Source organism: Pteropus vampyrus, unplaced genomic scaffold (genome assembly GCF_000151845.1).
Source record: "Pteropus vampyrus isolate Shadow unplaced genomic scaffold, Pvam_2.0 Scaffold321, whole genome shotgun sequence".
In the NCBI taxonomy this organism is placed as follows: domain Eukaryota; kingdom Metazoa; phylum Chordata; class Mammalia; order Chiroptera; family Pteropodidae; genus Pteropus; species Pteropus vampyrus.
The window spans coordinates 117,540-142,670 of NW_011889102.1; the positions used below are offsets into that span (position 1 = coordinate 117,540).

The following is a 25,131-nucleotide window of genomic DNA, read 5'->3' on the forward strand; positions in this document are numbered from 1 at the left end:
GTTCTGAGTACTTTATGTATATTAACTCACTAAATCATCTAAAGGAAAAACTATTATTAGCTCAGTCTTACAGATGAGGTACTGAGGGTCAGAGGAACAGGCAAAACACTTGTCCAGGGTCACACAGCTAGGAAGTGGCAGTCAAAATATAGGCAGCTGGATCTCAGAGCCTTTGCTCCAGACCATTATGGTTTGCTGTCTCTTAGAGGATTGAGTTATATTTAGGAAGGAAAATACAGGTAGGGTGATGATAACATTAACAGAATCAGGGCACCTGGAAAATCTGACAAAATTAAGACAAAGCTAGTTAGATAATTTTGAGGCAGATTATGAAGACTCCATATTTTACTTCGGTATACACTTCAATTTGTTGGACGTAATATTTCCAATAATCAACCTGAACCGTGGAGAGATGACTAGAGAAGTTACAGGAGTTTTTCTCCATTTATCCTGTAAAAGTTGAGGTGGGGAGAAAGACGGGGAAAAGGAATGGGGAAAGACACGAGAAAGAGATTGAGAGATTACTTTGGATTTCTGTGGTGAAGTAAGAATCTATGGAAGGCGAGCTTCAAGCAAGGTATTTGAGCAAGAATGAGTAGACTGTGTGCAGAAAGGGAAGAGAACTTCCTCCTGTAGAACTTTTACCTGATAGAAGGGAGAGATAATCTCTTAGATTTATGTGAAACATGTCAGCCTAAGAAATGCCATCTTTCTAAATTGTCTTTCTAATTGAAATCTTAACTGGGGCAGGAAAAACATAACATGTTTATGGTTGTAAAATTGGATTAGAAGAGTGAAAATGACTATAAACGAAGATGCCATAATATTTTTGTAAATTTCCTTTTCAAAAGCATAGAAATAAGTTTTAAAATAGAGATGGGATATAGAGGAGATTTCATTTCATTTAATTTTTGACATCCATATGAAAAATAACTTCCAAGTATATATTGCTTTAGAAAAATGTTGAGTATGGGATACTGAGCATCATATCTTATTGTCAGTGGATTTAATAGGTGAAACAATTTTATAACTAGTCATCAGATTTAGAAGATAGTTTATTTTCTTGTATGGATCAAGAACTTGCTTGTGATCTCAAATCCAGTCCCTTATAATAATTAGAAGTAAATACATTCTTGCCCTTAGATTCCTGAAACAGATACTTAAAATGTCAGAATTCTAAACTTCTGATACATATGGTGTTTCTAAGAAGCCAGAGAGCTTACTTGCATAGCCTCCGGTCTTAATAACAAATGAGAATGTGGGCTTAAAAAGATAGTAGGTTCTGTTATTATTTTTAAAAAAAGAGCTGTGTGAAAATTAGTAAGTCATAGTGACAAGACTTCCTTTAGATTATACAAGATAACATGACTACTTGGAAAGTGTGTTTATCTCCAAATGCAAGATATATGAGTACTTTAATACCAAGGTCATACAATAGATTTTTAAAGAATTAAGGCACGGTGATTATGGCAATCTTGATCCAAATATTGTCTTTTGTTTCCCTTTTAGATTATAGTGTATCTGAAAACTCCAAATTAGTTATTGTTACAGCAGGTGCACGGCAGCAGGAGGGAGAAAGTCGTCTTTCCCTGGTTCAGCGTAATGTGAATATCATGAAATCAATCATTCCTTCTCTAGTCCATCATAGTCCTGATTGTAAGATACTTATTGTTACAAATCCAGGTGAGTTTTTTTTTTCTTTTTTTAATTGAGTAAAGATAGTCTTGCCATACCATTTAAAAAAAAAAACAAACTTCATTGAGGTAACATTTATGTACAATAACGGCATCCGTTCAAAGTATACGATACAATGAGTTTTTTCCAGCTTTATTGAAATATAATTGTCACAAAACATTTAAGTTTAAGATGTACAATGTGATGATTTGATACACATATATTGTGAGATGATTACCACAGAAGGGTTAGTTAACACCTTCATCACCTCTTATACAGTCGTCCCTCGGTATTCTCAGGGGATTGGCTCCAGGACCCCCCATGAATACCAAAATTTTCAGATGATCAAGTCCTTTATATAAAATGGAATAGTAGTTGCATATAACATATATTTGCATGTAGATTGCAGCAGGGTATGCCTACATGTTACTTCATTTGCATGGATTCAGCAGAGTGCTCAGTGCATGGCAAATTCAAGTTCTGCTTTTTAGAACTCTCTGGAATTTTTTTTCCAAATATTTTTTATTTGCATTAGGTTGGTTGAATCTGCTGATGCGAAACCTGTAGATATAGAAGGCCGACTGTAATTGCCATTTCTTTATTGTGGTGAGAGCATTTAAGGTTTACTCTTAGCAGCTTTCAAATATATTACACAGTATTGTTAATTATAGTCACCAGTGTCATATATTAGATCCCCAGAACTTATTCATCTTATATCTGGAAGTGTAAGTCTATACTTTGACTGACGTCTCCCTATTATTCTCCCTTCCCCAACCTTTGGCAACTACCATTATACTCTGTTTTTATGAGTTCATTTTTTTCAGATTCCACACATAAGATCTATCCATGTTGTCACAAGTGGCAGGATTTCCTTCTTGTAGCTGAATACTCCATTGTATATGTGTATGCCACATCCATAGAGAGACACTTAGGTTGTTCCATATCTTGGCTATTTGAATAATACTGCAATGAACATGGAAGTGCAGATATTTCTTCGAGGTACTGATTTCATTTCCTTTGGATATGTACTCAGAAGTAGGATTGCTGGGTCATATAGTAGTTCTATTTTTAATTTTTTGAGGAACCTTTATAGTGTTTTCCATAGTGGCTGTCCTAGTTTACATTCCCACCAACAGAAACAAGGGTTCCCTTTTTTCCACGTCCTCAACAAATATCCCTAAATATTTCACGTTTTTGATGCCGTTATAAAAGGAGTTGTTCTTTACGTGTCATTTCCAATTGTTTATTGCTAGTATATGGAAATACTGTTGGTTTTTATGTATTGACCTTGTATCTTAAAACATTTTTAAATTTATTCTAGTAATTCTCTTTAAAGTCTTAGGATACTCTCTGTACATTATCATTGTCATCTGCAAACACAGTTTTACTAGTTTTAATTCTTCCTTTCCAATATGAATACTTTTATTTTCTTGCCTCATTTCACTGGTTAGGACCTCCAGTACAATGGTGAATATAAGTAGCAACGAAAGACAACTCTACATCACTCTGATGTCTAATTTCCTCCCTTATTTCGGTAGCTTATCAGAGAGCTGGGTGAGCTGAACTGAGCCAGCCTGTGGAGACAGCAGGTCTTAAGCTGATGTCAGCATTTCTGGCATGCAAGGTTCTTTCCACGGTTCTCATTATATAGATTTTGGCTCTGGAAATGCATTCTCCTTACCATTGTTCCTGGACCCAGCTATTCTTTGATAAATTTCTTGTTACTTAAGGAAACTAGGGGTTCCCTTACCCCTCCAAAGCTAACATGTAGATATTTGCCACTGCGATGGTAGGGCTCATTCTTGTTCTTGGAAGAGTTTCAAGAGAAACTTGCCAGCCAAGGAAGGCTCCTCTGTACTTGGCCATTTTGTATACAGAAGATCTGTGACTAATCTCTGCTGTGGAATAATGTGAGTTAAGTATACATAGTGTGGTTCCCTACTTCTCTGCTTCTAAGATTATCCCCAGTAAACACTATTTATATGCATCCCCTCTGATATTAGTAGTATGTGTCCATGATGCCCTCGCACAACATCGTGGGAATGGACATACTTGCCTAATTCCTTATCTTATGGAGAAGGCATTCACTCTTTCATTACTGAGTTTGGTATTTAATGTGAGTTTTTCTAGAAATTCCCTAATTTTCATAATTGCAGAGTTTTTTAAAAAAATTATGTGGAGATGCTAAATTTTGTCAAATGCTTCTTTCTACATCTGTTGACCCTTTCATCATCATATAAAGTATTTGTCTCTAGTCATAATTTTTGAGTTAAAATCTATTATTTATTGTGGCAAAATATACATAACAAAATGTACCATTTTAACCCTTTTAAAGTTTATAATTCAGTGGCGTTAAGTAAATTTTATTTTGTGCAGTCACTACCACTAGACGTTTTCATCACCCCACATGGAAACCCTGTATCCATTAAGCAGTCACTTCCCATTCACCCCTCTCTCTGTTCCCAGGCAACCTTTTTTTTTGGGCTTTCCGTGTCTGTGGATTTACCCATTCTGAATATTTAATATGAATAAGATCATACAATATTTGTCCTTTGGTGTCTGACTTCTTTCACTTAATAATGTTTTCAAGGTTGATCCATATTGCAGCATACATCAGTACTTCATTCCTTTTTGTGATTGAATAATATTACACTGTATAGATATACCATATTTCATTTCTCCACCTAGCAGGTGATGGACATTTGAGTTGTTTCTACCTTTTGGCTAGTGGGAATAGCTGCTATGAACATTTATATACTAATTTTTGTTTGACCACCTGTTTTCAGTTCTTTTGGGTGTATACCTAGGAGTAGAAATACTGGGTCATATGATAATTCTATGTTTAATTAGTGAATAATTACCGAACTGTCTTCCATAGTGGCTATACTGTTCTACAGTCCCACCAGCAATGTATAAATGTTCCAGTTCTCCCCACCAGCACTTGTTATTTTTCATATTTTTATTTTAGCTATTCTAGTGGAAGTGAAGTGATTGTTCGTTGTGCTTTAGTTTGCATTTCCCTACTGCCTAATCATTAGCATTGATCATCTTTTCAATGCTGTTTGTGTATCTTTGGGAAAACATCTGTTCTAGTTCTTTGCTCATTTTTAAATTGGGTTGTTTGTCTTTTGGTTGTTGAATAATAAGAGTTCTTTTTATTTCAGGGTATTAAACTTTTATCAGATATGTGATTTACAAATATATTCTCCCATTCTGTGGATTGTCTTTTAACTCTCTTGATAGTATACGCTGATGCACAAAAATGTTTAATTTTAATGAAGTCCAGTTTATCTGTTTCCCCTTTTGTTACTTGTACTTTTGGTGTCATACCTAAGAAATTATTGCCAAATCCCAGGTCATGAAGATTTACTCCTCTGTTTGTAGCTCTTATATTTAGGTCTTTTATCCATTTTGTACAAGGTGTGAGGTAAGAGTCAAGCTTCATTCTTTTGCATGTGGATATCCAATTGTCTCAACAATATTTGTTGAAGAGATTATTCTTTCCCCAATAAATAGTCTTAGCACCCTTGTCTAAAATCAGTTGACCAGAGGAGAGTGAGTTTATTTCTGGACTCTCAATTCTATTCCATTGATTGATATGTCTGTCTTTATGCCAGTATCATTCCGTTTTGATTACTGTACTCTGGAGTAAGTTTTGAAATCAGAAAGTGTAAGTCCTTCAGCTTTATTCTTCTTTTTCAAGGTTGTTTTCACTGTTTGGATCCCCTTGTGATTTCAAATGCATTTTAGGATTTTTTTTTTTCATTTTGACAAAACAAGGCCTTTGGAATTTTGATAGAATTGGAATCAAATCTGTAAATCACTTTGGGGAGTGTTGCCATCTTAACAATAGTGATTTTTCTAATCCATGCACGTAGGATGTGTTTCCATTTCTTTATGTCTTTTTAAATTTTTTTTGGCAATGTTTTGTAGTTTTCAGTATACAAATCTTGCATTTCTTTGGTGAAATTTATTCCTAAGTATTATTTTTGATTCTGCTGTAAATTGAATTGGTTTCTTATTTCCCTTTTTGGATTGTTCATTGCTAGTGCATAGAAATACAACTGATTTTTGAGTGTTGATCTTATGTCCTGCAATTTTACTGAATTCATTTATTATCTCTAATAGTTTTTGTGGATTCTTTAGGATTTTTTATATATAGGATTATGTTGTCTTCTAATAGAGTTTTACTTCTTCCTTATCAATTTGGACGCCTTTTATTTCTTTTTCTTGCCTAGTTGCAAGTAGCTCACTTTGGATTTAAAGACACAAATAAGTTGGAAGTAAAAAGATGGAAAAAGACATTTCATACTGATAACAGAGAAATTAGACTTTAACACAAAAATTATTATTAGAGACAAAAAAAGAATATAATGATAAAAGGGTTAATAGATGCAGAAAAAGTATTCAACAAAATTCAGTACCTAATCAGGATTTTAAAAAAGACTCTTTTAGTAAATTATGTATAGAAGGAAATTTCTCCAACCTGATAAAAGCTATTTATGAAAAACCCACAGCTAGCGTCATACTCATCGGTGAAAGATTGAAAGATTTCTCCCTGCTAAGATCAAGTAAGACAAAGATGCCAGATTTCACCACTGCTATTCAACTTTGTTCTGGAAGTTCTAGTCAGAGTCACTGAACACAGATTCTCCAGACAGATACTTCAAATCAACTATTTTAAAAATGTTTGAAGAGCTAAAGCAAACCATGTCTAAAGAAGTAAAGGACATATGAGACTGCTGTCTCACCAAATAGTGAATATTAATATGTAGACAGAAATTATAAAAAGGAACTAAATAGAAATTCTGAAGTTGAAAAGTTAAACGAAAATTTAGTAGAGGGGTTCAACAGCAAATTGGGAAGGTAGAAGAAATAGTGGACTTGTAGATAGGTTAGTTGTTCAATAATTTGGCTTCCTAAAGGACAGTTTCTATTGCTTTGTTTCCTGTGTATGGTCCATACTTCCTTGTTTTCTTTCATGCCTCATAAGGTTTTGTTGAAAACTGGACATTAAAAATATTATAATATGAAAACCGTAAATCTGATTTTCCCTCCTTTGTTGATGCTTGTTGTAATTGTCATTTATTTGTTTCATGACTTTTATGAACTAATTCTGTATTCTTTGTTGTGCCTGGCTGCAGACATCAGTTCTTTTTGTTTAGTGATAAGCTAACAGTTGGACAGAACTTTCCTTAAATGTTGAACCAAAAAGTATCCCCCAGTTTTTGCTACGTCTGTGTTGCCGCATGCCTTCAACACTTAGCCAGCCAGTTTACAGCTGTTCCTTATCCTTCATTTCCTGCTTGCATAGAACTTCAAGGTCAGACAGAGCTAGCGTTTGGGATCTTCTTGTGTTTTTCTTGAGCATGCATACACCTGCAGACAGTGCTGGGGTATGCATGTGGCTTTATCCTAGGTAGGAGATGCTGATAGCTTAGATAAGGCTGTGGTGATGGAGAGGAAAAATCTGGGTAATCTTAAGAAGGTAGAATTAACTAACTGATTGTTAAATAGATAGGCACATACATTATCTCAAAAGATAATTTTTTTGTTTTAAAATTGCGATAGTGAATAATTTAACCTTTTAAAACTTATATGAGCAATTATCCATGGTTCTTTGTTGATTGCTTTACTTAGAACTCTGTAATGAATCTGTATTTTACTCTTAAGGCATTTGATCCATTCAGAAAAGCAAATTGTAAAATGAAGTTACTATAAATCTTTTTCTAACAAGAAATTGTTCTTCCTAGTGGATATTTTGACATATGTGGTCTGGAAGCTAAGTGGCTTACCTGCCACTCGTGTAATTGGAAGTGGTTGTAATCTAGACTCTGCCCGTTTTCGTTACCTAATTGGAGAGAAGTTGGGTGTCCATCCCACTAGCTGCCATGGTTGGATTATTGGAGAACATGGTGATTCTAGTGGTTAGTATGAACCTATTATCATTATGTAATGACAGTGCTCATCTCTGATGATTTTTATTTTCTTTGAAGTGTCTTCTTTTTTCTTTTCTTTTTTTTTTATTAAGTTTATTTGGATAACTGTCTTTTTTATCTGATACTAATATAACTATGCAACTTTTATGTTATTCGTATTTCCCTGGTGTATCTATCTTTCTGTTTCTTTACTTTTAGTCTTCTGCTCCATTGATTTAGTTACCACTCATACATTGTGCATGGAGCTGTTTTAAATGTCAATGAGTGTTTCTTTTATCTGGAGCACTTTCATTTATTGTTGTTTTTTAAACAGGGTTATTAAGATATAATTCATATACCATAAAATTCACCCATTTAAAGTATATAATTCACTGGTTTTTAGTATATTCACAGAGTTGTACAGTCATTACTACAATCTAATTATAGAACATTTTCATCATCCCCAAAATAAACTTCGACTTTTGCACTCACTTCTAGCCTAATCCCAAGCAACTGCCAATTTATTTTCTAACTCTATAGATTTATTTATTCCAGACTTTCATATAAATACATTTGTATAATATGTGATTTAAATATTATTACTTAGGCCACAGCAACCGTTTTCTTTTCTTAGCTTAAACATTTAAGCTCTGCTGTGCAATTAGAACTTTATACTTCTTACAGTGTTCTTTAATTGTGTCGTGTGTGTAAATCTTCTTTTTGTTATGGCAATAAACCCATTGAGGATAGGGACCATTTGCTCATTCTTTCAATCATTCATTCATTTATTCAAAGCATTTAATGACCCCTTCCCTTTTCTTTAAACTATGAGAGTTGTAGTATAATAAATATTTTTGATTTGACTTGGACAAATAGTTCTTTGACCAGTGTCTTAATTTGACCCCGTTGGCTTGTGTTATTGTCTTAACTCAGCTTTTCCTCCTGAAAGTTATTAAAAATAATTTTCCTAGATATGTTTTAATTTCTCACATTTAATATTCCATTATTTTATTTTAAAACAAAGTAGTGTATTCTGATTAGTATTAATTCGAATACATTTAGTATTCTATTTAGTGAGATTTAGTGTTTCTTTTCTCTTTTCCTGTTTTGTGTTGAATTAATTAAACTTTCTTTAATTTCATCCAAACTTTGGATTATACACTTACTTTGTAAGTGGTTGCCTATAAATTTTAGCATTCATACTTGACCTCAAAATAATTCATGTCTTTATTTTTTGGGGGGAACAATACAAAGACCTTGGAATGTATTTGATCACCTTCTTCCTGTTGTATATGTAATTGTTAACCATTTCTCTGGTTCATCCTATTTTTATATCCCCCAAACTAGTTATAATTATTGTTATTTGAGTAGTCAATACCTGTTTTAATTTTTGAACATGTTTGCCAATTTTATTGCTTATCTTTATTTTCCGTATCTAACTCCTTTAATTCTTTCTTCCTGGAGTATATCCTGTCAGCGCTTTTATGTGAGTGTTTTACTGTCACCTCATTCTTGAGTGACAGTTTAACTGGGTATGATATTCTAGGTTAACAGTTATTCTCCCTCAGTTCTTTGTTACTGTTGATAAGTATGGTATTAATTTGTTGCTCTATCCTTCATTACTTATAATATTTTATCTTTTCTTAACCATTCTTTTCTTTGTGGATTCTGTACTTACACCTTTCTTTAAAATGCCTCCTATATCACATAATTATATATAAATTCTATTACATATTTTTCTAACACTTATAATTTTATTTTTTACATTTTCCTTTTTCTGTCTGTTTGAAACTTATTTTTATATATGGCATAAGGTAGTAACCTAATTTTATTTAAAAAATTACTAAACTCAAATAACTGATGCAGTACTAGGAAGAAGAGTTCATTCTGAGGGGGCGGTGTGTGTGTGCGTGTTTGTTTGTTTGTTTGTTTATTTATTTTAGTGCCCTTATGGAGTGGAGTGAATGTTGCTGGTGTTGCTCTGAAAACTCTAGACCCTGAATTAGGAACTGATTCAGACAAGGACCAATGGAAAAATATCCACAAACAAGTTGTTGAAAGGTAACAGTATTCATGCAATTTCTTAATGCATTAATAATAAGTCTTAAGAATAAATTTCACAGACAAAAATATATAGTTAATCTTTTTTATGTGTGTGAGATAACTAACCTTCTGAAAAGTCCTCAAATTCAGACTTATATCCTACAGAACTTTATTTAGGGGGTACTTTTCAAAAAGAAAATGTACTTCACAAGAGCTTATATGAATTTAAGGGTAATTAGCAAGTGATTATGAGCTTGGAATTTGGAACCAGGTTGTCCAGGTTTGAAACCTGGCTTCACCATTTATTAGTGGTGTGATAATGGGAAGTTATTTAAAATTTCAAAAGCTCAGTTTCCAAGTCTTTAATATTGGGATAATAATAGAGCCCACCCTTAGGAGGGCTATTATAAAGATTAAATGAGTCACTATGTGTAAAATGCTTAGAACAGCAACTAGAACTTAAATGTTCATCAAATGACTTGTGGAAAAAAAACACAAAGCTAATGCAGATGATCAGAAGGTAACTAGATTTACTTATAAATGAAGTATCTGACTCAGTATACATCAGCCTAAACAGCACACATGATTCTTTTTCATGCTTTAGGCAAGTTATATATTAGTAGAAGTTATAGATATTAAAAGTCACTTTTGGATATTCTAAACCAAAATATTTACAAAATTTACAAAATATTTACAAAATTTACAAAAGCTCAAGTTGTAATGTAGTGTATTTATGATAACAACTATATTAAAATGTGTAAGATTTAGTGCAGAGACTAAAAAGTCACAATATTTAAAAAAAAGTGATTATGGTTAAGTTTTTATTTTCTAAATGACTTTTAGTAGGAAAAATTATTTCCTGATCTTGAAAGCACATGATCACTTTAATGTGTGCAGAGTTTCAGTTTGGGAAAATGAAAAAGTTCTAGAGAAGATCATGGTAATAGTTGTACAACAGTGTTTATGTACTTACTGCCATTGAACCTGTATGCTTAAAATGGGTAAAATGGCAACTTTTACCACAATTAAAAAAAATAAAGAACATGGCTATCAATAGTGGTTTGAAGTTCAGACTATCAAATTAATAGGACATAATAGGTTTTAACCTAGCATTAAGTTTGTCAAGCTTGGTGAAAGGATACTGGACAGAAAACACAGTATAGACTATTAGCATTTTCTTTAGGAGGTATTACAAATGCTTAGGTATAGCTTTCAGGCCCTGTCACTATGTGGGGCACACTCAGTTGCAAAGGAAAAGGGCAGAATACTCCATCATAGGAAAGATGCTGCCTTTGTTTCCCAATATTTTTTTTCCCAATTACAGTTGACATTCAATAGTATTTTATATTAGTTTCAGGTGTACATCATAGTGGTTAGACATTTATAGAACTTACGAAGTGATCCCTCCCTGTAAGTTTGGTATCCACCTGGCACCATACACAGTTATTACAATATTATTGAATTATATTCTCTTTGCTCTACTTTACATCTCTGTGACTGTTTTGTAACTGCCAATTTGTCTTTCTTAATCCCTTTGCCTTTTCACCCCGTCCCCCAACCCTCTCCCATCTGGCAACCATAAGTTTGCTGTATCTTTGAGTCTGTTTCTGTTTCATTTGTTTATTTTGTTTTTAGACTTCACATGTAAGTGAAATCATATGGTATTTGTATTTTCTGTCTGACTTATTTCACTTAGCATAATACCCTTTAGATCCATCCATGTTGTTGCAAATGGTAAGATTTCATTTTTTTAATGGCCAAGTAATATTTTATTGTATATATGTTTCACATGTTTTTTATCCAGTAGTCTATTGATGGACGCTTAGGTTGCTTCCATATCTAGGCTATTGTAAATAATGCTGCAACGAACATAGGGATGCATATGTTTTTTTTCAAATTAGTATTTTGGATTTTTTAGGATAAATGCCCAGAATTGGAATTGCTGGGTCATAAGGTAATTCCTTTTTTAATTTTTTGAGGAACCTCCATAGTGTTTTTCATAGTGGCTTCATCCATTCGCAGTCCCACCAACAGGGCATAAGAGTTCCCTTTTCTCCACATCCTCACCACTTGTTCTTTGTTGATTTATTGGTGATAGCCACTCTGACAAGTGTGAGGTGATATCTGTGTGATTTTAATTTGAACTTCTCTGATGATTAGTGTTGTTTCCCAACAGTTTTTGTTTTCAGTCTTGATGTGGCCTCTTTTTTATATCCTCTCCTAACACTTTTTAACATAGTTCTTGTTGCATAGCCCTCAGGATCTGCATGTTTGCTCAGTCTTTTAGTCCTGGTGCAATGCACAGATCAAAGGTTAACATAATATACAATGCTGATAACCTAGTTCTATTATGGTTAATATTTAACATTTATCTTAACTAATCTATGTATTTTCTTTTTTCCAATTTTTTATTGTGATACGATACACATAACATAAAATTACCATCTTTAATCATTTTTAAGTGTATGGTAGACTGGTATTAAAAGCATTCATAATGTTATGTAACCATCACCACCATCCATTTTGTATCTCTTTCATCTTGTAAAACTGAAACTCCATACCTGTGCAACAATCCGATTTCCCCCTCTCCCCAGGCCCTGACAAACAACATTTTCTGTCTCTGATTTTGACTACTCTTAGAATCCCTCTAGTGAGTTTTTCATTTCAATTACAGTCACGTGTTGCTTAACAATGAAAATACATTCTGAGAAATGCATTGTTAGATGATTTTGTCATTTTGAGAACATCGTAGAGTACTTACACAAACCATTTTGAGAACATCGTAGAGTGTACTTACACAAACCTAGATGATACTACACTACTACATGTGTAGTCTATATGGTATAGCCTATTGCCCTTAGGCTACAAGCCTGTACAGCATGTTAGTGTACAAATCAACATGATATTAAATTAAACACAAAAGAAAATGATGCAGTCAAGAGACATGGTGAACAGGAAATGTAGGAGGCCACTGCTGGTATAACACAGCCTACTGTTTTACGGCAAACTTGTGTTTGTTTGTTTTTTTTTATAAGTAGAAAGAGCACTTTCTAATGATAAAAAGTATAGAATAGTAAATACACGAACCAGTAACATAGTCATTTATTATCATTTTTTATGTACTAAACATAATTGTATGTATTATACTTTTATGTAACTGTCAACACAGCAGGTTTGTTTAAACCAGTATTACCACAAACCCATGAATAATGCATTGTGCTGTGACCACAGCTACGATTTCATTAGAGGATGGGAATTTTTCAGGTCCATTATAATCTTATGGGACTACCATTGTATATGTGGCCCATCGGCCTAAATGCTGTTTTGTGACACGTGACTGGTGCTTTTCGGTTCTAGAATTTTGGGAGTGGGGGGTTTCTTTTTAGGTTTTCTGTTTCTTCATAGATATTTTCATTTTGTTCATTTATCATTTTCTTGATTTTCTCCACATCTTTCTTTAGTTATTTGAACATCTTTAAGACAGTTGTTTTAAAGTCTGTCTGGTATAACTGCCATCAGGTCTTTTTCAGGGACAGTTCCTATTGATTTATTTTTTCTTCTTTGAATGGGCCATACTTTCCTATTTATTTGTATGCTTTTTTTTGTTGAAAACTGTGCATTTGAATTCAGTAAATGTGGTAACTTTGCAAATCAGATTTTCTTCCTTCCCCAGAGTTTGCTGTTGCTGCTGTTATTATTTTTCGATTGTTAAAGTCTGTCTCTGTGCCAAGGATCAGTGTATCTTAAGTTCTTTTAGGTCATTTCTGAGCCTGTGCCTTTCTCTGGGCATGCATGGTTACTTTCTGTTTTGTTTTGTTTTTTCCTGTATGCAATTGCTTTTGTATGTTCTAGTCTTTATTTCCAGCTCCCAAAAGAGGAAAGAGAGAAAAACAAATTGAGGGGAGGGTGCTTGCCTTTTACATTTCCTGGAGGTCATGTTAGCCAGAGGATGAAGGCCTTGCAATAGTTGGTGGGAGGTGCTACAACAGTGATTCCTGCCTCTTTGTCTACACCGCTGTCATCAGAAGCAGCAATCAGCCATTAGAACACAGACCCCTGATATTTGGAGGATAGGGTCCTTTTTGCAGGCTGTAAGCAAGCTGCTTTGGGAACATATGCATAGCTGCCTGCTTGGGAGTGAGAGGGCATGGGAATGGGTAGCTGCTACTATGCTAAGAGCTTAAATTGGTTGAAATTAACCACAATTTACCATATAAGCCTTCTCCTGGAAGTTTCAAGCCTTCAAAAGACATCAGAGCTCCAAAATAGTTATATCAGACAGATTCTGGTAGTGTAATTATTATCTAGGTAGGAAGATAGATTTCTGGTGATTCCTACTTTGCCATCTTTCCACAATTGTCCATTGCTTAACTAATTTTTTTTTTTTAGGTCTAGAAAACTGTTTTGTGCAAAAGCAAACTCAAGGTCCTCTTTCTGGATATTCTTGCTTTTTTGGAAAGAGTCCATACCATGTTAACCCTTTACCCATGATACCGCTCCATGAGCTGGGTGATTATCTTTGGATCATATATTCCTCAGAGTTCATTTGACAAACGTATCTTTAGTATTCTATATACAGAAAAAGACAAGCTAGTATAACTGTAAGGGTCTATAAGATCCAACAGGTAACTAGAATCCCTCACAGGGTAATTCTTAAGTAATTGGATTATCTTATTTTCCATTTTTATTTACTATCACATGTATGTTTTTAAAGGTATTGATAGACATATCTAATTGTGTTTAATATCTCTAAAGCAAATTTATTTTCTCTTCTGGATAAACTGTTTCCATAGAGATTACATTAACTGGAAGTTTTAGGTCAATTTCTCAAAATATCTTTTCAGTTTTGTAATTGTTATTATTATGTTTATGTTTTATTTTTTTAAATTTCCTTAAGGGAATTTACAAACCCTTTGTTACATCAAATAGCTTTGAAGAGAGATTAAATGGATGCCTAGCAAATAAAACATATGTTACTGTTACTGTATCATTTCCTGTCCTCAATAAAAATGTCCCTTGTCCCATATATCATGTTATAGGTGCCATTAGAGGCCATTTCCCAGTAAATGTAGGAATCTACCTGATCTGGAAGCACAGCCATAACCCAGCCAACTAAGGACTGTATTTTAGCCAATGCTGGTTTCCAAATGTCATGGAGCAGCCCATCTGTTTCTTGTAGGGATATCACAGTTTTAGTCTTTTCTCTCCCCAATAATTATACCACAGGAAATATTAGTTCTTTCTTAATTTGAAACACTGTTGCTCTAAGAGAATAATGATTAAGATTGCATTTCCCACTGAAGTACTATGTGATTTGAATACCAAATACTGTAACACATTACAGATCAGTATTCATTCTATTTAGTCCTCTCAACAATGCAGTAGCCAAAATTAAATTATTTGACTCTTGGTCATTTACCAGAGGATCTATAATTATAAAGAATCCTCAGGATACTGCTAGTATTTATCTAAAAACTACTCAATTCTTTTATAGCATAGTCTCTGATTTTTTTTTTTTTTTTTTTTTTTTTTTAGGATTAATAGGATATTTAATAGGATTTCCTTCCAGGTTCCCAACTGAGCATTTAGTTTACAATATGAATCAGTTTTTGTATTAAAATATCAACCTTAAAAGTACTTGTTCTATTTGCTCCCTTTAGCCATCCTTTTACACCAGCAGTTTTATTTTTATTAGGATGGTTAATAGCAGCTGAAGGATTATGGTTTTAGCCATTTTCTTCTCAACCTTCATTTTTTTTCTCAAGCCATTTTGTTAATTCCTGGGAGGATAAATCTGTAATCTAGATTCTACTGATAAGTTTTGTTCCCAGTTATCTAATGCAGAGCTTTCTTCAACTTATATACCATCAGTTAATCGATCACTTCCTCTCCTTTTCCTTTTACATACCCCACAGAGTCTTGGTTGTATTGAAATGAGAGTCTGAAAGCTAATCCTAATTTTGACACCAATCTTCATGGATTCAATGGTGCCCTGGTTCTGGATTGACAGTTAAATCACAGCACACCACAATAAGTACAGTCCAGGCCCAACTTATGTGTGCTAAGGCGGTCCATTTATACATCAGCCTTATCTTTTGCAACCAAGTGTGTTGTGTGTAGTTCTGGTGCCTCGAAACTCTGCATAGGTGGTTGCAGGACCATCAGATACAAATAATGATGCTGTTCATTCTGTTTTTCCTGTCTGGATCCTTTTCTCAAAATTAAATAAAACTCAGTGCTTTGTTAAAACCTCTTTGTTCTTTGAGTTTGACTGTCAATCCAAACCCAAGGCCCCTGTTGGTGGTAATGCAAAAATATTTTATTGCAGAAAACAAGAAAATTTAAGAAAATATAAAGAAGAATATCATCTGTGAGCCTGTCACTCAAAAAAGTCACTATTTATAACGTGGTGGATTGATGCAATTCTAAAGTTCTCATAAAAATATATTATGTTTTTTACAAGCCTGAGATAAGAAATTGCGTAATGTTTAGGCCTATGCTGTTTTCCTTTGAAAAGATATCATGAACATTTTTCCATATTTTCATATATTATTAATGATATATTCTTAGGAAAAATATATGCACATGACTTATATACATTACACCCTAGTATCAATTTTAAGTGGTTAGCGAGATGTATATGTTAACTTTTAAGGGGATCAGATTCTATGTTTGGAAATTTAAGCAATCATACAAAAAGTTTAAAACTAATTTTATTTCACTTGAGTGGTACATATGATTAAAAAAGGGTGAATTGTTACTTAAAGTGAATAATAAAGTTTATAAGAGTAGTATAACAACCTATATTGCCTATTCATAAATAATATGTAGAAGAAATCTCAGAAAATTTTAATGGAGTGGCATTGATATGTAGGTTGCTTTAAAATGGATTCTAGAAAAATATTATTTTGTCTGAGTTGACTTCTCATTAACTTGATTTTCTTACTTTCTAAAACTGTAGTGCCTATGAGATTATCAAGCTGAAGGGGTATACCTCTTGGGCTATTGGCCTATCTGTGGCAGATCTGGTAGGATCAATTTTGAAAAATCTCAGGAGAGTACATCCAGTTTCCACTATGGTTAAGGTAGGCTTAAATTGAATCTTTATTTAATATTTCCTGTTCCTTTATTATTTGTTGAGTCCTTACTATGTGCTAGGCATTATACAAGATGTTGAGGATATAATGGTAAACAAAATAGAGGCCCTGACTTCACAATTTAATGAAAGAAATGGACTTAATAAAACAATTACAAAAGAAAATACATAATAACAAATTACGTTTGATGAAAAATTAAAAAGTGCTAAGAGTATATAAGAAAAGAATTTAACTCTTCTGAGAAGGAGACATGTGTGGTGGTTAGGGAAGTCTTTCCAAGGAAGTAAAATGTGATCTAATCTGAGTAAGAGTTAATTTGGAAGGCTGGACTAATATTCCAAGCAGAGGGAACACAGGTGCATAGGAGCTGAGGTAGATATAAGTAGAGAGCACTTGAGGATCAAAGAAAAAGGTCAGTTGTTAAAATGTAGAGAGCAGAGGGAGCAAAGGAAGGTGCATCATGAAGCTGGAGAAGCAAGCAGGGTCAGACCACAGAAAGGAAGAGGGTAGGCTGAAGGGATGGCGTTAGGTCATGGTCAGTACATTGAGCCAGGCCCCAGGGATCAGGGCCCTTGTTTCCAGCCCACCCAGCAGCCCCCAAGTGGCATGATGGGATGGACATACATTCTAGTCTGAGAAGCTCCTTCTAGAAGGAAGACAGAAAGTAGAGGGAAACAAATTCCCGAAACACTGGCAGGAAAGTAGAGGACTTTGTTCTGCAACCACAGTGGCCTTGTTCCTGATGCCACCCAACCCCTGGAAGCTCATGTTAAAGCTTCAAAAGTTACACAGAGGTTGCAACAGAATGACCAAGGACAAGACAATGAAGGGTAGGTGAGTGTAACTGGAGCTGGAGCTAGGCTTGGAATAGAATGTGGGCTGATAGTCTGGTGGGGCAGTGGCCTTTCGTGGTTAGGCATGGACCAAATTGGAGTGAATGTGAGTGCAGCCTGGCAGGGGGCCCTCAGAGGAAGACGTGTGGTTGAGCTCATGAGGTTGAATATAAAGTAGCTACAAAAATGAGGCAACTGGACTTCAGTGGAGGAGGTGGCCAGAGAGTCCCTCTGTGGGTGACTGTAGTGAGACAGGAGCAAGGGGCATACCCTGAGCTCCTGAGGAAAGCCCCAGAAGTGGTGAAAGGAAAACTTGGCTGAGTAGCGCCTATGAGTTCTGAGCTATCATGGGAAGCTGGGAGGCATCATGCCAGAGTCAAGGGGCCTCTCCCTTCCCTGAATGCTAGTTCTTGGTAACCGTTTATAATCAGACCTGGAGGAAGAAGACCATCCCATTGCCTCCTCTAACTCTAGACTCAACCCCAAAGGGCGGTGTAGGAAAGAGCAATAAGTGGTGGAGGCAGAGAGGTACGAGGGGTCTACTGGTTCTTCTTATTGTCCAAAGGATAGTAGGGAGGAGGCAGAGGCTTGTTTATGAGCACGTAGGCCTTGTGTGGATTGCCCAAGTTTTAAAAGGCTCTGGCAGCTGCTTCTGTGTCCTTGGATTGAGCTACAGGAGTGTAGGGAACATTAGGGCTATGACTGCACCTATTCCATGGTTCCTGTCCATCATGAGAAGTCCATGATAGAAGTCCAGTGGTGGCGGTGGATGGAGGTAGCCAAGAGGGAAGGGGTACATTCCATTGGCAATCGTGGGGGCCCGATGGACATGAAAGAGTACCCATAGGTTCCATTGGAAGCTGCACCTCTGAAGACTTGAGATGCCACCTGTAGCATCCATTGTCCAAACTCAATGGCGCCCCCTGGTGTAAAGACTAGCTTGTACAAAGCAGAGCCTTTTCAGCCACTTCTTGCTTCAGATGTCATTGCTCTCTTGACGTAGTTTATGCCAAACACAGGGTACTTGATTTCACAGTTCTTCATCAGATAAAATGAAATCATTAGGGACTGCATGGCATCCTTTCCCTTGGACAGAAGGATGACCTGGTAAGGGGTAGACAATGCCTTTCTTGGTCCCTTTGAGGCCTCTGGCACATTTTTTATGTCACTTGAGCTTAAGTTACACACAGTTATAGGACATTAGGATGCTCCTGATATTGTTGACGATCACTCCACTACCCTCTGAGTGATTCTTGTGCTCCGTAGTCTCTCCAGTATACTCTTATTCTGAAGCTCTCTTGCATAGCTGCTTTTCTGTATCAGGTTACTGAACAATTACATAATTTTGCCTTTCAGGGCTTATATGGAATAAAAGAAGAAATCTTTCTCAGTATCCCTTGTATCTTGGGGCAAAATGGTGTCTCAGATATTGTGAAAGTTAACTTGAATTCTGTGGAGGAGGCCCTTTTTAAGAAGAGTGCAAACACACTTTGGAATGTCCAAAAAGACCTGGTATTTTAAAGCCTTTTAATGTTCCACTGTTATAAAACAACATAACAGACTGTATATTTTACATTTTGAAAGTATTTTCATCTGATCTGTAAAAAATAAAAACATGTTGGTGACTTACAGTATAACTCCAGTTTCTCAAGGCTAGAAAAAGGATATTTCTCCTCTTTATGAATCTCTTATAACTATATTCTAATGATACCCAGTTTGCACAGATGTAAGTTATACTTCTGAGGTATGTCATATATGTAAGAGTTGCCTTTAGGTTTCAAAGAATATGTATAATTATTATAATATAGAACTTAAGATTCTTAAAAACAACAAGCAATTTTTTTCTAATATTGAAATTTCATCTCATGCTGCTTTCCCTTAGGGCACCAGCATATTCACTTGATATTGCTTCGTTAGCTTCATATGTCTATAATCTTGATTAAGTACTTTTAAGACCATGGATATCAGAAGGAAAATAGAAATATAACTTTATGGTATAAAAAATTTTTAATGAAATATCTTCAACCCTTCAAGTATTATACCAATTCATATAAATTCAAATTGTTTATTTGGTTTCTCTGTTGAAATACTATACAGGGAGCTTAGACCATAGTCTAGGGCATTCATTCAGGAAACTATTATTCTTTGTGCTGTGGTTATGAGGTCAATATTACATGATTTCTGCCCTCAAGTATCTCACAGCGAGTATTTAGAGTACATCAACTAATTGATTGATGAATGCTTGATAACAGCCAATTGGTAGCTCCCTCTTGGTGCCCAGGGTAGGAGTACATGTGTTTCTTTTGATTTATATATACAAATACATACATGACATATATGTATATACGTATTTCCTTGATTCTACAAAGAATTTAACACAGCTATAGGAAATATACAATGAAACAAAAAGTAAGAAACCAGGGCCAATTATACTAGACCAGTGGGAAAAATCAGAAGGCAGATATGCAGGCCCTGGGGATTTGCAGGGCTCCAGTTGCAAGTGCACCCATTTGGTCAGAGAGTCACAGCTCACCCTCTGTTATTCTTGCTATCTGAATAGCTTTCATTCTAGTCATCTGCTACTGAACATGATTAGTTTCCTATTATTTTGTTCTTTTTTTTTTTAAATCTCTGTACAAACTATAGTCATGAGAGGGAGTTTAGGTAGAATAGGGGAAAGGAGAGTCTTCTGTGGATTTTGCATTGTTTTTTTTTTTTTAAGCTCCCTTTTGTACACCAAATTAAACTTCATTTTCGAAAATCCTGGCAGAGATTGAAAGGCTGTAAAATAGTTTCTACAGGGAATATTCTAGGATGTTAAACTGATTTACATCATGTATTCTCAGTGGGGGGCAATATTGCCCCCAAGAGGGTGAAAATTGTTTTTTCGGGGGTGTGTGTGTGAAAAAAATTAGATATTACAAGGGTTTGGCTCTTCAAAGCTCAACCCTAACCAGACAAAATCATCTTATTCCTTAATATTTAATTCACAATTGGGCGGAGGATGGGGGTTGGGAGAGAAAGCTGAACGGTTGTGGGAAAATGTCTAAAAAGGCTCTTGAGGGAGAGATAATGAAAAAAAAAAAGGTTGAGAAACACTGCTCTACATTTTATACAATAATTTGTCAGATGTGTATTATGTGTTAATGATTCATAAATGAGTTAGAAAACAGTTAATTAGGTGGAACACAGTGGGAGAAGAGACCATGGAAACATCGGCTTATCGCAGACTAAGGGATGAGAGCGGGATTTGGGTTCTACACTTAATGACTTCATAAACAATGAGTTGAGCTTTCCCTTCCACTTATAGCGCTGCACTGATTAAATTCTTAGGATTTTGTATCTTATTTAAAAATCTCCATTGCATAGAGAGGGCTTTTAAATTTTTTTTCTGCTTCAGCTCACGTTCGTGGGTGGTAAAAAGTAGCTCTGAGGTCTCTTTCTCCTACAGCCCTGGTGAAAGATTCCCAGTCAAATGTCAAAAGCCCTTACCGGATATATCCAGACAAGGTTTGGTTAAAAATAAATGTACTTGGGCTCTCTGGTGGATGCGTTCTGGGAAAGCGGCACTCCTTTTGATAGCTGAGGCTCTGTGGTTCATTGTGCCTGCTGTACCTCCTGTGCTTGGAGCCCAGGGAGCCTCTTTGAAGCCCGCCAAATACAGAACCCTGAACCCGTTGGCTGGTGCGCAGGTGACAGGGAGCAGGTGCAGGTGCATGCACACTGCGCCAGGTGTGCTAGTCCTCCACGAGGCCTCACCAGAAGGGCACAGCTTGCACAGACTCTGTAAATGACTGTTTTTCTTCTTGGACCTCACCTAGCTTTCCTTCATTCTCCCTCTACCTCTTGAGTGAGTGGTCATGAGCTGGGTTGCAGGAGTCCTGTGGTCTAGCCGGAGAGTGGACACTGCGGGAGAGAATTTCTTTTGCCGGAGGATGGCTCTGTGTCCCTTCCGAGCGGCATGCAGCCCACTCAGGGCTTCTTCCGTATGAGTGTGGCCAGAGGTACCTTGTGCCTGCTAGTCCTTGGCCCTGGACCTGTGGACTCAGACCTTAGTCCTGGAGCTGAGAGCTGGGGTGGGGGAGGGTGTAAACGAGGGTGGGGAGGAGAGGAAGAGCCATCCTGGATGTAATCTTGTCTTTGGTGGAGCAGCCCCCTATCCTTCCTTCATTCCCTCTTACCTGTATATCCTCTTCCCCTTGGTTTGCCTCCTGATTGATGGGCTGCTGGCAGGAAACTACCAGGCTTTTTTTGACATTTATTTTTGTCATTCCCTGTTGTGCCTGAAGCCACCTCCTTCCCCACTGGATCCCAGGAGGTCTTTCTATGCCCCCTCTCACTACAGACCAATTCCTAATCTGAAAGTAGCTTTACAGTTTTTTCTCTATTAGTTTTCCAAGATGGCGACTGTCAAGTGTTAAGAAATTCAGAAGAGACCATTCATCACAATAAGATCTCCATTATAGGAACTGGATAGGTTGGTATGGCCTGTGCAATCAGCCTCTTATTAAAAGTAAGTTATACCTAGGAAGACCAGGTGTTGTAGGCATAAAAAATAAATAAAAAAATAAAGGATTGTAAGATGACAAGGTCCTTGCACTCTGTGAGGTCAACCAAGGGTTGCCTCGCCTAAAAAAAAAATAATAAATAATAAAAAAAATAAAAAGTAAGTTATATGCTCTGTGCCATAGGGTTAACCAAGGTTTCCTTGGTTGGAGGCAAGGTCATCGTATATGGTTGTGCAGGTTGTGTCCAGTTCAAGAGGGTGAGTGGGGGCCCTATCTTACTTAACCCTGAGGAACAGGTGCCCTTTTTAATTGTTCCACCAGAGTGGGCTTCTTTTTCTAGAAGTTATGGTTTTCTCTCTGTAAGTTACCACTCCCTCCCCTTTCCATACTGTGCTCTTTGGAAGTCCTTGTGTGCAAGCCACACTTAAAGAGTGGGGAGTTATGCTCCCTCTTCAGTATCTACATAACTTATGTGGCATTCTTCTGCATAGATTTGTTTTTCCCTATCCAGTCATTTGTTAGTAGTATGGACTCACTGATTTTATTTTATATTTTGGGTTATAACCCAATACATATTTATTTTGTGTCTCAGATTGTCCCAGCTTTGGCCATTGGGAGCTCATTTAGTTGGCTACTGTGTCTCTTTGACATACCCCATTAACACAGGGTTTTTGTTTTGAGCACTTCCTTACTTTCTGGCACTATGTTTTGGCTTCTTCATTTTGTATATTTTTAGCTTGAATCAACCTTTCTCCCAAGGAGCCTGGTTCCTTTTATTAGGTTTTTAATTGTATTATAAAACTAATAAAAATAATTTATTTGGTTTATAATTGTATTAAACCAAAGTCTGGGTGCTGGGTGTGCTCATTGCTACCAGGCTTACAGTATATTTTTAAAACGATCTTTTAAAGATAATTTTATCAATGCTGCATAATTCCATTCCATACTGCTCCAATCTCTGAATAATTCAGAGTATACTCAAAGCATTGGCATCTCATTAAACCACAGCTTTTTCTTTGTGATACAGTTTAGATTTCTAGGCTAATCAGTTACAGTCTAGTCTCAAATTCAAAGTGCTTGGCTTTGGATTTCCATTAATTAGAATAAAGTAAAAAGATCCAACAATATAACTTGGATATATACTTAAATTATAGATACGATCATTTATTTCTAAGTACTAAAACAGTCTTTTTTTCAATGAAAATTTTAATATATAGTAAAGTTAAAAGAATATATATTTAAATCATTATTTTCAAAAGGTAATACATTTACAAGGTTACACATAAAAGTAACAAAAAGATACACATGGAGAAGTCACACTTTCATCCAGTTTCCATGCAGCCTTTCCCCCAACATCTGCGTTAGGCAACCATTTAAATTAGTTTCTTGTGTGGAATCCTCTAGTATTCTACAAATACAAACATTATTTTCCCTTTTTACAAATAAAGTTGTGTGCTATAAATATGTAATACTGCATATTTTGCAGGTACCATTGCCTGATTAGAGAACTATAAATTTTTACAGTCGGAAGAGACCTTACATGTTACTCCATTTATTCAAAAAACTTTTATTGAGCTCCTATGTGCCAAATAGATGCTAAGCACTAGATAAGTGGAGGTGAGTAAAACTGCCTATTTTCAAAAAGCTCATAGTCTGGTGAGAAAAATTTCTACAGAATCCCTGCTTTATCATTGTGTAGCCTCAGCTTAAATTGAAGAGATGTTCACTACCATCAAAGACTTTTATTAAACAGTTTCTGGTTTTGTTTTCCTAATTGTGAGCTGAAACTTACCTGTTTGTAAATTGTATCTCTTCTTTTTGGACTTTTATATCATGATGAAATATTGAACAGATTTATTATGTCTTCTAATAATTCACAAGGTATATACAGATGGCAAGTATAAGAATTTTCTTTCATTCTACAATGAATCAGGAGTTACCCTACCCCTTTGTCTTTTAGGGCTTGAGTGATGAACTTGCCTTTGTGGATGCTGATGAAGGCAAATTGACAGGTGAGACAGTAGATCTTCAACGTGGCAGCCCTTTCATGAAAATGCCAAATATTGATTCTAGCACAGATTAATGTCATAGTTAAATACTATAAATATTCTAATACTACATGAATATCTAAGAAAATCCTGTCTTTATTTCTCTTTATGAAGACTTCCCCAGTTGTAGAGATAAAGCTGGCTGCTCCCTTCTCTGTAGTCTCATAACATGTTCAGATTTCATTAGGTTACAGAGTTTCCTACCACACCATACTGCATTCCTGGGAGCAGTAGTCATAGTAGTTATCATGACAGTTACCATTAATCAATTGCCCACTTTGTGCCAGACCCTGAGCTAAGCACTTTACATGTTATTTAATCCTTAGCACAACTTTGTGTTTTACAGATGATGCACCTGCAAACAGGTTAAATAAAAGTGATGGAGTAAGAACTTGAACCCAGTTTTATTTGACTTAAAAGCCGAAGCTCTTCACTATTGTATTTAGCATCCAGGAGATAATTATTTGAAGAAATAAATGAATAAGGTCTCCCTGTTCAAGGTTTGTTTTTTTTTAAATCACATTTAAGTAAACATTCTCGTTTACCAGACTAAAGTACATTTTGACCTCTTATTCCATAAAGTCCAAAAGGTATGTGGAGAAGCTTTAAAAAAATGTACAAGGAAAACTTAATACTAATTTCCTGAAATTAAAAAAGTGCTATGGGCATAGAAGAAGATCTGGTGGAGCCCACTCTTTAGCAAACATAGTGCAGTAACTGAACTGAACAGGAAATGTGTACTTAGATTTCAGATGTTTTCTCACAATCTATTTCTGATCAAATCTTTCCTCAGATTATCTTGTCACTGAAAACTTTAATGTAGCAATTATCACAGCGGGCACACACCAGATAAAAGGAGAAACATGCCTTGATTCAGTCCATCACAATGTGTCCATGTTTAAATTTATGATTTTCCAATATTATCCAATGTGGCCCCTGCTTCAAACTGATTATTGTTTCCAATCCAGGTCAGCTTTATTTTAACTGTTCAGTGAAGAATTTTTTTTTTT

The 25,131-nt window shown here is 35.5% G+C and overlaps 1 protein-coding gene and 1 pseudogene across 1 annotated transcript in view; one reads left to right on the top strand and one right to left on the bottom strand.

Moving 5' to 3' along the window:
- Positions 1–25,131, top strand: part of LOC105303904 (L-lactate dehydrogenase C chain) — a 46,805-nt gene that overhangs the window by 10,994 nt on the left and 10,680 nt on the right. Inside the window, exons 4-8 of the mRNA XM_011377753.2 lie at positions 1,510–1,683; positions 7,428–7,601; positions 9,536–9,653; positions 16,597–16,720; positions 18,922–19,002. Of these exons, the coding sequence (XP_011376055.2) occupies positions 1,510–1,683; positions 7,428–7,601; positions 9,536–9,653; positions 16,597–16,720; positions 18,922–19,002 (671 nt within the window). The remainder of the gene's footprint in view (positions 1–1,509; positions 1,684–7,427; positions 7,602–9,535; positions 9,654–16,596; positions 16,721–18,921; positions 19,003–25,131) is intronic.
- Positions 16,943–18,841, bottom strand: LOC105303923 (annotated as a pseudogene).